The following is a 13,220-nucleotide window of genomic DNA, read 5'->3' as shown; positions in this document are numbered from 1 at the left end:
CAGAGTTAACGTTTCGGGTCAGTGACCCTTCTTCGGAACCGAAGTTCCGAAGAAGGGTCACTGACCCGAAATGTTAACTCTGCTTCTCTTTCCACAGATGCTGCCAGACCTGCTGAGTGATTCCAGCATTTCTTGTTTTTGTTTCAGATTTCCAACATCCGCAGTATTTTACTTTTATCCTTATCTACCATGTTTGTTACCTCATGAAAATAGACATGACGTTTTACAAGTCCAGTTACAAATGCATGCTGGCTTTCTTATCAGCTTGTATTTATTCAAATTTTTTTTTGCGTAAGGTTTATTTTAACTAGTGAACTGTATTGATTTTTAGTAGGATTTATCTGAAGTTTTATTAATAATTCTAAGCTGTTGTAGTATTGGTAAGGTTTTTTTAGCAGTAGCAAAGGGTCAATGAATAAATAAAGGAATGGCGGGGTTGCTTAAACCTCGAGATTGCATCTCCTGTGCTATGTGTGGGTTTTAGGATGCTTCCTGTATCCTGGAAAACAATCTGTGCAGGAAGTGTCATCAGTTGAAGCAGCTTGAGCTCCGGGTTTTGGAACTTGAGCGGCATTCATGAGGATGAGAGCTACATGGATAGCTCATTTATAGATGTGGTCACCCCACAGCTTAACAGTATGCAGGGAGAGAGGGAGTGGGTGACTACCAGGCAGTCAAAAAGAATCAGGCAGGTAGTGCAGGAGACCCCTGAGTGCATCTCACTCTCCAACAGGTATTCAGTTCTGAATACTGAGGAAAGTGATGCTTCACTTGGGGAGTGCAGCCAGAGCCAAGTCCATGGCACCACGGATGGCTCAGCTGCACAGGGGGGTACAGGGAAGAATGGAAGAGACATAATGATAGGTGATTCAATAGTCAAGGGAACAAACCGGTGTTTCTGTGGCTGCAGACGTGAATCAAGGATGGTGTGTTGCCTCCCTGGTGCCAGGGTCAAGGATGTCACTGAACAGTGCAGGGCATCCTGAAGGGGGAGGGTGAACAGCCAGCAGTCGTGGTCCACATCGGAACCAACAACATAGGTAGAAAGAGGGATGTGGTCTTGCAGTCAGAATTTAGGGAGCTAGGCAAGCAGGACCTCCAAAGTAATGATCTCCAGATTACTCCCAGTGCCATGCACAAGTGAGTATAGAAATAGAAGATAAGATAGATGAATGCATGGCTGGAAAGATGGTGCAGGAGGGAGGGCTTCAGATTCTTGAGACATTGGGACCGGCTCTGGGGGAGATGGGACCTGTACAGGCCAGATGGGTTGCACCTGAACAGAGCCGGGACTGAGTTCCTTGTGGGACGTTTTGCTAGTGCTGTTGGGGAAGGGTTTAAATAGTTTGGCAGGGGGATGGAGACCTGAGGGTAGACTCAGCTGGGACAAAATCAGATATTAAAATGGAAGGCAGAAAATTAATGGATGAGCCTGGAAGACAGAGGAAACAAGGGTTAGAAAATAAAGTTTGGCAGTGCTCAAGGGTACCTATTTCAATGCAAGGAGTAAAGCAAATAAAGCAGATGAGCTGAGGGCACAGATAGACAGATGGCAGTATGGTATCATAGCTATTTCAGAAACATGGCTTAAGGAGGGACAGGAATGGCAGCTCAACGTTCCTGGTTACAGTGTTTTCAGACACGATAGGGAGGAGGATAAGAAAGGAGGGGTGGTGGCAATTTGGGTCAAGGAAACTATTACAACTGTGAGGAGGGATAATATGTTGGAAGGTTCATCAAATAAGGCCATATGGATTGAGCTAAGGAACAAAAAAGGAACAATCACACTGCTGGGAGTGTACTATAGACCCCCAAACAGTCAGAGGGAGATAGAAGAGCAGGTATGTAGGCAAATCTCTGAGAAGTGCAAGAACAATAAGACAGAAATAGGGGATTTTAATTACCCCAATATTAAGTGGGATAGTTTTAGTGTGAAAGGAATTAAGGGAGCGGAATTCTTGAGGTGCATTCAGAAGAACTTTTTTGCCCAGTATGCAGCAAGTCCAACAAGAGAGGATGCAGTTTTAGACTTAGTTTTAGGAAATGAAGATGGGCAGGTGGAAGGAGTGGCAGTGGGAGAGCATTTTGGTGGTAGTAATCATAATTCAGTCAGTTTTAACATTATGGTAAAGGACAAGGATAGAACAGGAGTTAGAGTTCTCAGTTGGGGCAAGGCCAATTTTACTAAGCTGAGGAGTGATTTAGCAAAAGTGGACTGGAAACAGCTACTTGAAGATAAATCAGTGTCAGAGCAGTGGGAGGCATTCAAAGGGGAGATTCAAGGGGTTCAGGATAAACATAGTCCCACAAAGAAAAAGGGTGAGGCAGCCAAATCTAGAGCCCCATGAATGTCAAGGAGCCTACAGGGTAAGATGAGGCAGAAAAGGAAAGCTTATATCCAACACTGAGAACTCAATACTACAGAAAGCCGGGAGGGGTATAGAAAGTGGAAGGGTGAAATCAGAAAGGAAATTAGGTTCCCCTTGTCCTCACTTTCCACCCCATCAGCCTCCATATCTAAAGGATCATCCTCCGCCATTTCTGCCACTTCCAGCGTGATGCCACTATCAAATGCATCTTCCCCTCCCTTTCCCTGTCAGCATTCTGAAGGGATCATTCCCTCCATGACACCCTGGTCCACTCCTCCATTACCCCATCACCTCATCCCCTTCTCATGGCACCTTCCCCTGTAGTCATAGGAGGTGTAATATCTGCCCATTTACCTCCTCTCTCCTCACTATCCCAGGCCCCAAACACTCCTTTCAGGTGAATCAGCAATTTACTTGTACTTCTTTCAATGTAGTATACTGTATTCGCTGCTCACAATGTGGTCTCCGCTACATTGGGGAAACCAAATGCAGATTGGGTGACCGCTTTGCGGAACACCTCCGCTCAGTCCGTAAGCATAACCCCGAGCTTCCGGTTGCTGGCCTTTCAACACTCCCCCCTGCTCTCATGCTCACATCTTTGTCCTGGGATTGCTGCAGTGTTCCAGTGAACATCAACGCAAGCTCGAGGAACAGCATCTCATTTACCGATTAGACACACTACAGCCTGCCGGTCTGAACATTGAGATCAATCATTTCAGAGCTTGATGGCCCCCCTCCCCCCATTTTACTTTTATTTTTAGTTTTTTTTTTCTCTTCTCTTTTTTTATATATATTTTTTGGTTTTTTGTGTTTATTTTATTTTATTTCATCTTCGTTTGTTCAGTTTTTCCAGCATTTCTTGTTTTTATTTCAGATTTCCAGCATCTGTAGTATTTTGCTTTTATTACCTCTCGTCATGTGTGTGAAGAGGTATTCCCTCCTCCTCTAGCCTAAATCACTTAAATTGAATCTTTTATCTGTGGTCTCTTGCCCTAGACCCTTAACTGTGGAAAACTGTCCGTTTCTACTTATTTATCCCATCCCTTCATTATTTTAAACACCTCAATCAAACCACTCTGAATACTAAAGCAGAACACAAGATGCTAGAAATCTGAAATAAAAACAGAAAATGATGGAAATACTCAGCAGGTCAGGCAGCATCAGTGGAGAGAGAAATAGAGTTAACATTTCAGGTTGATGACCTATCAATCAAACTGGAAAAGGTTAGAGCTGTAACAAGTTTTAAGTAAGTACAGAGGCGGAGTAAGGGGAATGGCAGGGGGAGAACAAAACCGAGGATCCTGTGGAAGGCAGGAGAGAGTAAATGACAAAAGGGATGATGGTGCATTGCAAAAGGGGATATTAATGGGACAAGTGAAGTAACAAAAGATGGGTCAAGATGAGGTGTGACTGGGGATAGTAGAATCATTAACAATAGCTGCCAACTGAAAAATGGGGAGGAGCTAGGATCTGAAATTGTTGAACTTTGTTTGACCCAACCCTATGTTCAACACCATTTGCAACTCCTCATATACTGAAGCAGCCTGTATCCAGATGCAGCAAAACCTGGACAACATCCAATCTTGAGCAGATAAGAGGCAAGTAACCTAGCACAAAGGAAGATTGTTGAAGGTCAATCATCTCAGTCCCAGGACATCACTGCAGGAGTTCCTCAGGGTAGTGTGCTAGGCACAACCATCTTCAGCTGCTTCATCAATGGCCGCCTCTCCATTATAATGTCAGAAGTGGGGATGCTCGCTGATGATTGCACAATATTCAGCACCATTCACGACTCCTCAGATACTGAAGCAGACCATGTCCAGATGCGGCAAGAACTGGACAACATCCAGGCTTGGGCTGATGTGTGGCGCAAATGTTACTTGCCACTTAAGTGCCAGGCAATGACCATCTCAAACAAGAGAGAATCTAATCATCTCCCCTTTACATCCAATGGCATTACATTTTCTGAATTCCCCCACTATCAACATCCTGGGGGTTACCACTGACCAGAAACTGAACTGGAGTAGCCACATAAATACTGTGGCTACAACAGCAGGTCAGAGGCTAGGAATTCTGAAGCAAGTAACTCACCACCTGTCTCCCCAATGCCTGTCCACCATCTACAAGGCACAAGTCAGGAGTGTGGTGGAATACTCTCCACTTGCCTGGATGACTGCAGCTCCAACAGCACTCAAGAAGCCCAGATCCATCAGGACAAAGCAGCCCGCTCGATTGACACCCCATCCACCACCTTCAACATTCACGCCCTTCACCACTGACACAGAGTGGCAGCAGTGTCTATCATCTACAAGATGCACTGCAGCAACTCACCAAGGCTCCTTCGACAACACCTTCCAAACCCACGACCTCTATCACCTAGAAGGACAAGGGCAGCAGATGCATAGGAACACCACCACCTGCAAGTTCCCCTTCCAAGCCACACACCATCCTGACTTCACTATAGCTGGGTCAAAATCCTGGAACTCCCTTCCAAACAGTACTATTGGTGTACCAACACCCCAAGGACTGCAGCAGTTCAAGAAGGTAGCTCACCACCACCTTCTCTAGGGTAATTAGGGATGGGCAGTTGAGGCTGCATTTGCTGACAAAGCAACCATTAGGTGGCGCAGTGCTGGCACATGTACAAATGCAGCCTCATCCATGGAAACGTCGCAGTCTGAGACGTCTCAGGCAGCTACCAGTAATAAAGATGGCGCTGCTCAATTTCTCACAAAAAGTAAACAGCCTTAAACCCAAATCCCCACCGTGGCTGTGATCGCCGCCTCCATCCTACCCCCAACAGTACCTGTGCTAATACAGAACCAAATATTCTCCTTGTAAGGCATCTTTCAATTCGCTCTTTGTATGATGCTTATTATTCTAACATATTGGTTTTAGAAATAGATTCATGTGACTTATCCTCTTGCACAATTACAGCAGTGCAACTGGATTCTGGGCTATAATTCAGATAGAAGCCATCGCGCTTCTCTTTGCTGCTCCCTCCCGCGCCCTTCTGCTAGCCACTTCTCCCCCCCCCTTGGCCACTTGCACGCGCCCTCGCCGCTTCCCCATCTCTGCTGTTCCCTCCCCGCTTTCCTCCCAGCAGCCCACCCCCACCCACCCCACCTCTGCTTGCTCCAGGCCTTGCCACTTCCCTCTTCTTGGCTACTGGCTCCTGCATCGCCCTGTCACCCCTTGGCCTTGCTGCTTCGGTGGCTCATTCCCCACTCCCAGCTCCATCTTCGGGTGGTGCAGCGGGGAGCAATTGGCTAAAGGGGGAAGTGACGAGGCTGGGAGTGAGTGACCAAGGGGGGGGAAGGCCGAGCGCCCGAGGGGGGAAGCGGCGAGGGCATGTGCGATTGGCTAATGGAAGACAGCGGAGAGGTGGGGCGTGAGCGGCTAAGGGGTGAAGCAGCGAGGGCAGGTGTGAGTGGTTGATGGAAGGCAGCGGGGAGGTGCGGAGCGAGCGGCCCCATTCCAGCATGCGATGAGGTTTTGGAGTGCATGCACGAGTTATTCCTGGCAAGCCGGGTGCTGACATAGGCTGAGCATACACAGCACCACACTGGTAGAAATGTTCTGTGTATGTGCGCAGCTGGGAAGGCATTGATGATGTCGGCACTTGGCTGCGTTGTCAGGAGTCCTTTGGACAATAATTGCTGGCCTGGCCAGTGACACCCACAGCCCATGAACGAATGAAAAAGACTGTAAAGTGCCTAATCAGAAGGTGATGTGCTCTTCCTCGAGTTTACATTGAGCTTCATTGGAACAGTATAGGAGAGGTCAGAGTGGGAGGGGGTGCAGAGAATTAAAATGACAGACGGCTTGAACCTCGGGGTCACGCTTACGGTCTAAATGGAGGTTTTCTGCAAAGTGGTTACGCAGTTTGTATTTAGAAATATAGGATGGGATGGGAAGGGAAGAGTAAGAGATGGACCATAAGAAGGATGGAAATTATAAGTAAACTTGATCAAATTTTCCAGATCAGGGTTAGAGCAGAAAACAGTAGATGTAATCACCAATAATGGAAAAAGAGCTGTGTAAAGAAGAGTAGGACTGGAACAAAGACTATTCCACTGATCCCAGGAAAAGGCAAGCACAGACGTAACCCCAGATACAATACCCACAAAGAATCATTGCCCTTTTAAGAGTCGACGTCATTGCGCACGTGACGCAGGGAGCGCGAGCATGTGGGTGAGTGCGGGGAACTATTACTCTATTACTCTCTCCACTGATACTGCCAAACCTGCTGAGTATTTCCAGCATCTGCAGTATTTTGCTTTTATCATTAGAAATAACGGTCTGGGTGACAGTGGAGAGTTCTGGAAATGGGTGAGCGGCGCAAAGCCGGACCAGAGATGAGTCGGTAGCGACCAGGCCATAAGCCGCCTCCGGGCCGGGGCTGAAAGTCGGGCCTGGCGGCGGTGGCCAGGGCGACAGCAGCTGCGGCAAAGGGCGGATGCCACCGTGAAACCCTGCCCACCGCTCAATGCGATGGTTGGTCGTGTCGATTCACCTGGACCTGTGAATGATCCAAAGTCCTGTCAATCAATCAAATGACATGTTCATAACATCACATGGCAACAACCAAAACCTCCAGTCTCTACCAATCTGTAGGAGTATCACAGACCAGACCCATCCACAGACCCTCAACACCCACCATCCCGCATCCACAGACCCTCAACACCCACCATCCCCCATCCACAGACCCTCAACACCCACCATCCCCCATCCACAGACCCTCAACACCCACCATCCCGCATCCACAGACCCTCAACACCCACCATCCCCCATCCACAGTCCCTCAACACCCACCATCCCCCATGCACAGACCCTCAACACCCACCATCCCCCATCCACAGACCCTCAACACCCACCATCCCCCATCCACAGTCCCTCAACACCCACCATCCCCCATGCACAGACCCTCAACACCCACCATCCCCCATCCACAGACCCTCAACACCCACCATCCCCCATCCACAGACCCTCAACACCCACCATCCCCCATCCACAGACCCTCAACCACCATAGACCCTCAACACCCACCATCCCCCATCCACAGACGCTCAACATTCACAGACCCTCCTCACCCGTCATCTCCGATCCACAGACTCTCCTCACCATCCCCCATCCACAGATCCCTCTCACCATCCCCCATCCACAGACCTCCCCCGCATCATCCCCCATCCACAGACCACCCCCCGCCATCATTCCCCATCCACAGACACCTCACTTGCCTCCATTCATCGCTGCCTATCCACCACTCATCCAGAGCCGCCCCTATCCACAGACACATGCACTACACCACCTCTTGTCACACACCACCTTCACAATACCACCATTCACACCAACCTCCATCATGACACCCCCACCCCTTCACACCAACCTCCATTACAACACACCCCCTCATGATAGCCCCGCCACCTCCCTCACCTATCACGACAACTCCCCCCCCCCCCATATCCTTCCCGTCACGTCATCCCTGTCACCTCCCTCCCGTCAGGACACTGCTTCCCCCATCACAACACTTCTGTCATGACCTCCCTCATTCACAGAGCCCTCTCACCCACCCTTATTACTACATGCCCCTCCCTACCCCCCTCTCCCACCCGTCAAGACATGGATTTCCTTCACAACACCCCATTATACCTATCATAACACCCCTAGCCACAGAGCCCCATGACAAACCCCTTCCCCATCCATAGAGCATTTCCCCACCACACTCCCCTACTGACAATAGATCGGCCATTGCTGAGACCCCCCTCATTCCAACCACAGAGTGCCCCGTTTCCCCATCCTATTCTACATTCTCAGTTGAGCTGCACCTTTCCCTGCATGCTCAGATCTGCTTCCCATATACCCCAGCCTCCACCAAATGTAGTAGAGACCAGCTCAAGCTCCCCCACTGTGCTTCCAGACACCCCTCATATTTCTGTATTCCACTGTGCTGTTTCCAAATGCAGTACTCATCTCTCCGCTTCTCTGCCCGTAGTGCTGCTAGATCACAGTCACTCTCCACACAGTTTCAAATCTGTTAAGATTTGTCAGTTGATAATTGGAATTGTGGAACTGGTACTGACAGTGAGAAATATTCTCAGTGAGAACAATCAAGACATCAATGAGTCACTTTTTAATCTGTGAGCAATGGAATGAGATGGTGGTAGTTCTAAAAATTGTAGCAACCTTGATTTTCCTAATTTCATTCTCTGTGGTGATTGACTGTATGGTACTACTGGTCACAGCAGTATCCAGAATAAATACTGCATCACTGTGCAGCAGTACTGAGTCTTACTTGAGTGTACTGTTTACTAGCAAGTTTTAAAGCATTATTCAGTATCTGTCTTTCTCCTTTTGCAGAAAAGTTGATACCTTTTTCATAACTACACTGTATCCAATTTCTCTGGCAAAATGGCTTCCTCATGTTTGAACACAACTGTCCTATTCAAACAGGAGAAGAGTTTTGGGTATCGAATTCCTGCACTACTCCACATTCCAGACACAGGCATGCTTTTGGCATTTGCTGAGAAGAGATTAGGCTCCAAGGATGAAGATGCTGATACACTCATGCTTCGAAGGGGCATGTATAAAAAGTCTTTAAAGAATTTTGAGGTAAACTGGAAGAAACATGTACAAGAGGCAGAACCCTAAACAATTAAAATTTATGTGGTTAGTAAATTTAAAATTGGTTAACACTTGTACTTTTTGATAGAATGTCTTAATAAAGTTCAAACAGTTGCTATCCTAGATTCTTCTTCAGATGAACGGTCACGGTTCAGGAAGACGGTGCACCACCACCACCTTCTCAAGGGCAATTAGGAATGGGCAATAAATGATGCTCACATCCCACAAATGAATTTTTAAAAAATGACTGGGGTGGAATCTCAGTTTTAATTGAGATTTGCATTTAGGTTTTAATCAGAGATTATATTTTACAGTCAGGGCTTAGTTGGGGATGTGTGGAAGGGGGTATTTCCTTTCTGTATTGTGTGCTGGGTCAAAACATGAAAGAAACCAATAGCATTGAGTGAAAATGCCATATGTATACGATCCTGGTCTACATGGGATGTGATTTTTATGAATCAATGATATTACGTCTCTGCTATTTGTTGTCATCGTACCCTGTCATCTTGCTTTCCTTTCAGTAAAAGCCTGCTGGATTTTAATACTTGGGGTGCAGGCTTGGGTATCTCCTATTATAGGACCAGCTTCCTGTGGGTATATCATTCAGGATCCTGCATGGTATAATATTCGTTTCTTCAGTGTTACGATGTTTCAGTGCTCTTCCTTGGTTGCTGTATCACATCAAATCACTCCTAGAGTGGGTAGAATTATACACATTCTCTCTGGAAATGTAGCCAGCCATCTTAGAACTAGACTTTGTCAACACATGAGTCTTGGAAGTTGAGGAGTGCTTGTGGGTTAGTTATGTTAATCGGTGTTGATGAGGTGCAATTATTGTATTTATGCTATTTTACTTGTAAATAATTCCTTTATCTTTAGCCTGCTTGACCTTGACATCTCTGATAGTGAAATGATAGATAGGTACCCAAATTGCTGAGAATGCCTCTTTTAATATTTATGATATTTTAATAAATATAAAGAATCCTCTAAGTCAAGAAAGAAAATTAATTTTATATCGCAATATCCTGACTGTGATGTGTGACCATATTCATAGGCATCTGATGGCGTGATGGGGCTCAGCTTTTCTGCTGATGATCGTCAGATGAGGGTATCTAGAAGTACTTTGAGCCATTTTCAGTTCTTTTCACTGAGGCACTAAGGAAACACCAAAGCCCCCAAAATGGTGTAAAAAAAGGGTTGAGCCTGATCTCTAGTATCTGAGGACTGAATTGTGCAGACAAGTTAGAAGAAACAATACTCCAGTTTTAAAAGGAGACAAATGAAAAGGGACCATTCAATTTTATATAATTGGAATAGTGAAGTCAATGCTGAGCACAATTTAAGGTTTAAACCACAATGGCAGCATAAGGGACATTGCTATAAAATGGTAAAAGGCAAATTCAGTCCTGAAGTCAGAGAGCACCATTTCAGTTGAAGAGTGATTAATACCTGCAAAGTGATGACAAAAACTTTACAGTCATTCAAGGATCGGTTTGATGCTGTAGAGGGAACCATTGGTTTCTATGGAAGGATGCACTAGATGAGCCAAGTGGCACCCCTCACTCTACTTTCTTTTATGTATTGAAAGTGGAAAGATCATTATTTGTTTTCAAAACTTCAGAATTGATTGGAAGTTATTGAAGTGATTCAGTTCTACCTCATTATCTCTTGGTTTAATTTTCTCAGTGGGAGTGTGTAACAAGCATTCAGTCTGCACGACTAAAGAACCACCGATCCATGAATCCTTGTCCTGTCTATGACAAAGATACGGGCACTGTCTTCCTCTTCTTCATTGTTGTCTTTGGAAATACACCTGAGCAATATCAAATAAGAACTGGGAAAAACGTCACACGACTTTGCTTTGTCACCAGCAAGAACAAAGGACAGAATTGGAGCAATCCTACCGATCTGACAGTTTGCACCATAGGTCAGTGCATTAACAAGTGGGCAACATTTGCTGTGGGACCAGGCCATGGTATTCAGCTCAGGTCTGGACGCCTTATTATCCCTGCCCATGCTTACGAGAAACAGTCAGATGGCCAAGTCATGTCTCGGGTTTTCACCTTCTTTAGTGATGATCATGGTGAGAACTGGAATTTTGGGGACTTTGTTTCCAGAGAGGAGTGTGGGGAATGTCAGATGGTGTCGCTGGATCAAGTGAATGGATCCTCTATTCTGTACTGCAATGCTCGGAGCATTAAGCATGGTGAGAAACAGTATAGAGTGCAGGCTTTCAGCACAGACGGTGGACATACCTTTACAGAAGGGCATCTGGTGAAAAAGCTAGTTGAACCCCCAAGTGGTTGCCATGGCAGTATCATCCACTTTCCAGCATCAAAAATTTCACATGTCAATATCTACCCTGTCATTAAAGAATATCAATGTCAGCAGGAGAAAGATACCTCAACATTAGATTTTGAGATTATATTATTCTCGCATACTACAAACTTCAAATCACGCAGAGATTTAGGAATTTATCTTAGTACTTGTCCAGGTAGTCCTCATACCTGGACAGAGCCTTGGGTGATTTATCTTGGTCCCAGTGCCTACTCGGAATTGGCTTTTGTTGAAATTCCTGGGGAAGAAATTCCTCTTGTTATTTGTTTATTTGAATGTGGCTCCAAATTTGAATGTGAACAAATCTCATTCGCTGTATACAAAGTTGATGAGGTTATTAAGAACATTCTAAAGAAGGCAACAGATTAAATCTAACAGAAAATGCTGTATGACTTCTTAGTGTAAAGGAAATCCACATGCTGGTAAAATCCATTTTTTCCCATGAAACTTGTATATAGATCACCTGTATAAGCTTATGTTGCATGCTACTATAACAATGTAACTTTCTTATGGTTGTTAACTTTAAAATGAAAATGTCTACCTTATTGAGCTTGTTTGGAGATAGTCTGTGTGGCAATAATGTTATGAAACATCTGTCAGTTGCTGTGCACTTTTTAAGTTTAGCAAGTCATTTTACAATGTTTACTGTTACAAATTTGAACTTTGTCCCAACACTTAGAAGTGCAGCTTCCATATGCACTCTTAAGTCTCCTGCGAACCTTTATATGGGATTGTGGCATGGACTAACACTAACCTTACCTATTGTACATAACACCAGAGATCACATGGGATGCACACCATGTTTGCCTGTTACTCTAAAAGGAAGCAAATATTACATTGTCAAACTGCTATTTTCATGCTAAAAGTAAATAGAGATATTTACAAGAAAAGTTAATATACAGAAGCAACATGTTATTGATGATACAAATACCTGGACAATATTAGAATCAGTCCATAAGAGATGACGTACCCTTATTAGAACTTTTCTTTATACAGTTCATTACATGTTAAAGCATTTGCATGAACAGTTGTAGCCCTTTAGGCTGTAGTGGTTGAATGTAGATGATGCAAACTGACTACTAAACACAGCCGAGCTGTCTAATAGAGTGAACTGAAACTAAAAATTAAAGTGCATGTGGTGTTATTTATGTGATGATTTCTGTATGTCTCCAGACTTAAAATATAAACCACAATATGCAATCCTGTTAACAACGACACATTGGAGATCAGCTGAAGCATAGTTGCAAGAACATGCGTAAGTATTATTTTTCTTTTTGTCTGACCAACATCAGGGGAGATCAACTACACCACTGGCATCTACCCGGCAATGTGGAAAATTGCCCAGGTATGTCCTGTACACAAAAAGCAGGACAAGTCCAACCCGGCCAATTACCGCCCCATCAGTCTACTCTCGATCATCAGTAAAGTGATGGAAGGTGTCGTCAACAGTGCCATCAAGCAGCACTTGCTTATCAATAACCTGCTCAGTGACACTCAGTTTAAGTTCCGTCAGGGCCACTTGGCCCCTGACCTCATTACAGCATTGGTTCAAACATGGACAAAAGAGCTGAACTCAAGAGGTGTGGTGAGAGTGACTGCCCTTGACATCAAGGCAGCATTTGACCAAGTATGGCATCAAGGAGCCCTAGCAAAACTGGAGGCAATGGGAATCGGGGAAAACTCTCCACTGGTTGGAGTCGTACCTAGCGCAAAGGAAGATGGTTATGGTTGTTGGAGGTCAATCATCTGAGCTCCGGGACATCACTGCAGGAGTTTCTCAGGGTAGAGTCCTAGGCCCAACCATCTTCAGTCGCTTCATCAATGACCTTCCTTCAATCATAAGGTCAGAAGTAGGGATGTTCGCTGATGATTGCACAATGTTCAGCACCA

At 45.5% G+C, this 13,220-nt stretch overlaps 1 protein-coding gene across 2 annotated transcripts; it reads left to right on the top strand.

Annotated features, from left to right (window-relative positions):
• The first annotated feature begins 6,524 nt into the window (after window positions 1-6,524).
• LOC137369290 (sialidase-3-like) lies at window positions 6,525-12,474 on the top strand. 2 transcript variants are annotated; one of them, XM_068030297.1, is made up of 3 exons: window positions 6,525-6,563; window positions 8,730-8,981; window positions 10,680-12,474. In XM_068030297.1, exons 2-3 carry the CDS (start codon window positions 8,781-8,783, stop codon window positions 11,697-11,699), a joined length of 1,221 nt encoding a protein of 406 aa, XP_067886398.1. In that variant the 5' UTR covers window positions 6,525-6,563; window positions 8,730-8,780; the 3' UTR covers window positions 11,700-12,474. The 2 variants fall into 2 exon arrangements, with proteins under 2 accessions (XP_067886398.1, XP_067886399.1); XM_068030298.1 differs by lacking the exon at window positions 6,525-6,563 and adding an exon at window positions 6,627-6,701.
• Window positions 12,475-13,220: the final 746 nt, after the last annotated feature.

Source organism: Heterodontus francisci, chromosome 4, assembly GCF_036365525.1.
Source record: "Heterodontus francisci isolate sHetFra1 chromosome 4, sHetFra1.hap1, whole genome shotgun sequence".
NCBI lineage: Eukaryota > Metazoa > Chordata > Chondrichthyes > Heterodontiformes > Heterodontidae > Heterodontus > Heterodontus francisci.
The sequence above is the reverse complement of the archived record's forward strand: the minus strand, read 5'-3'. Positions and strand labels throughout refer to the sequence as shown.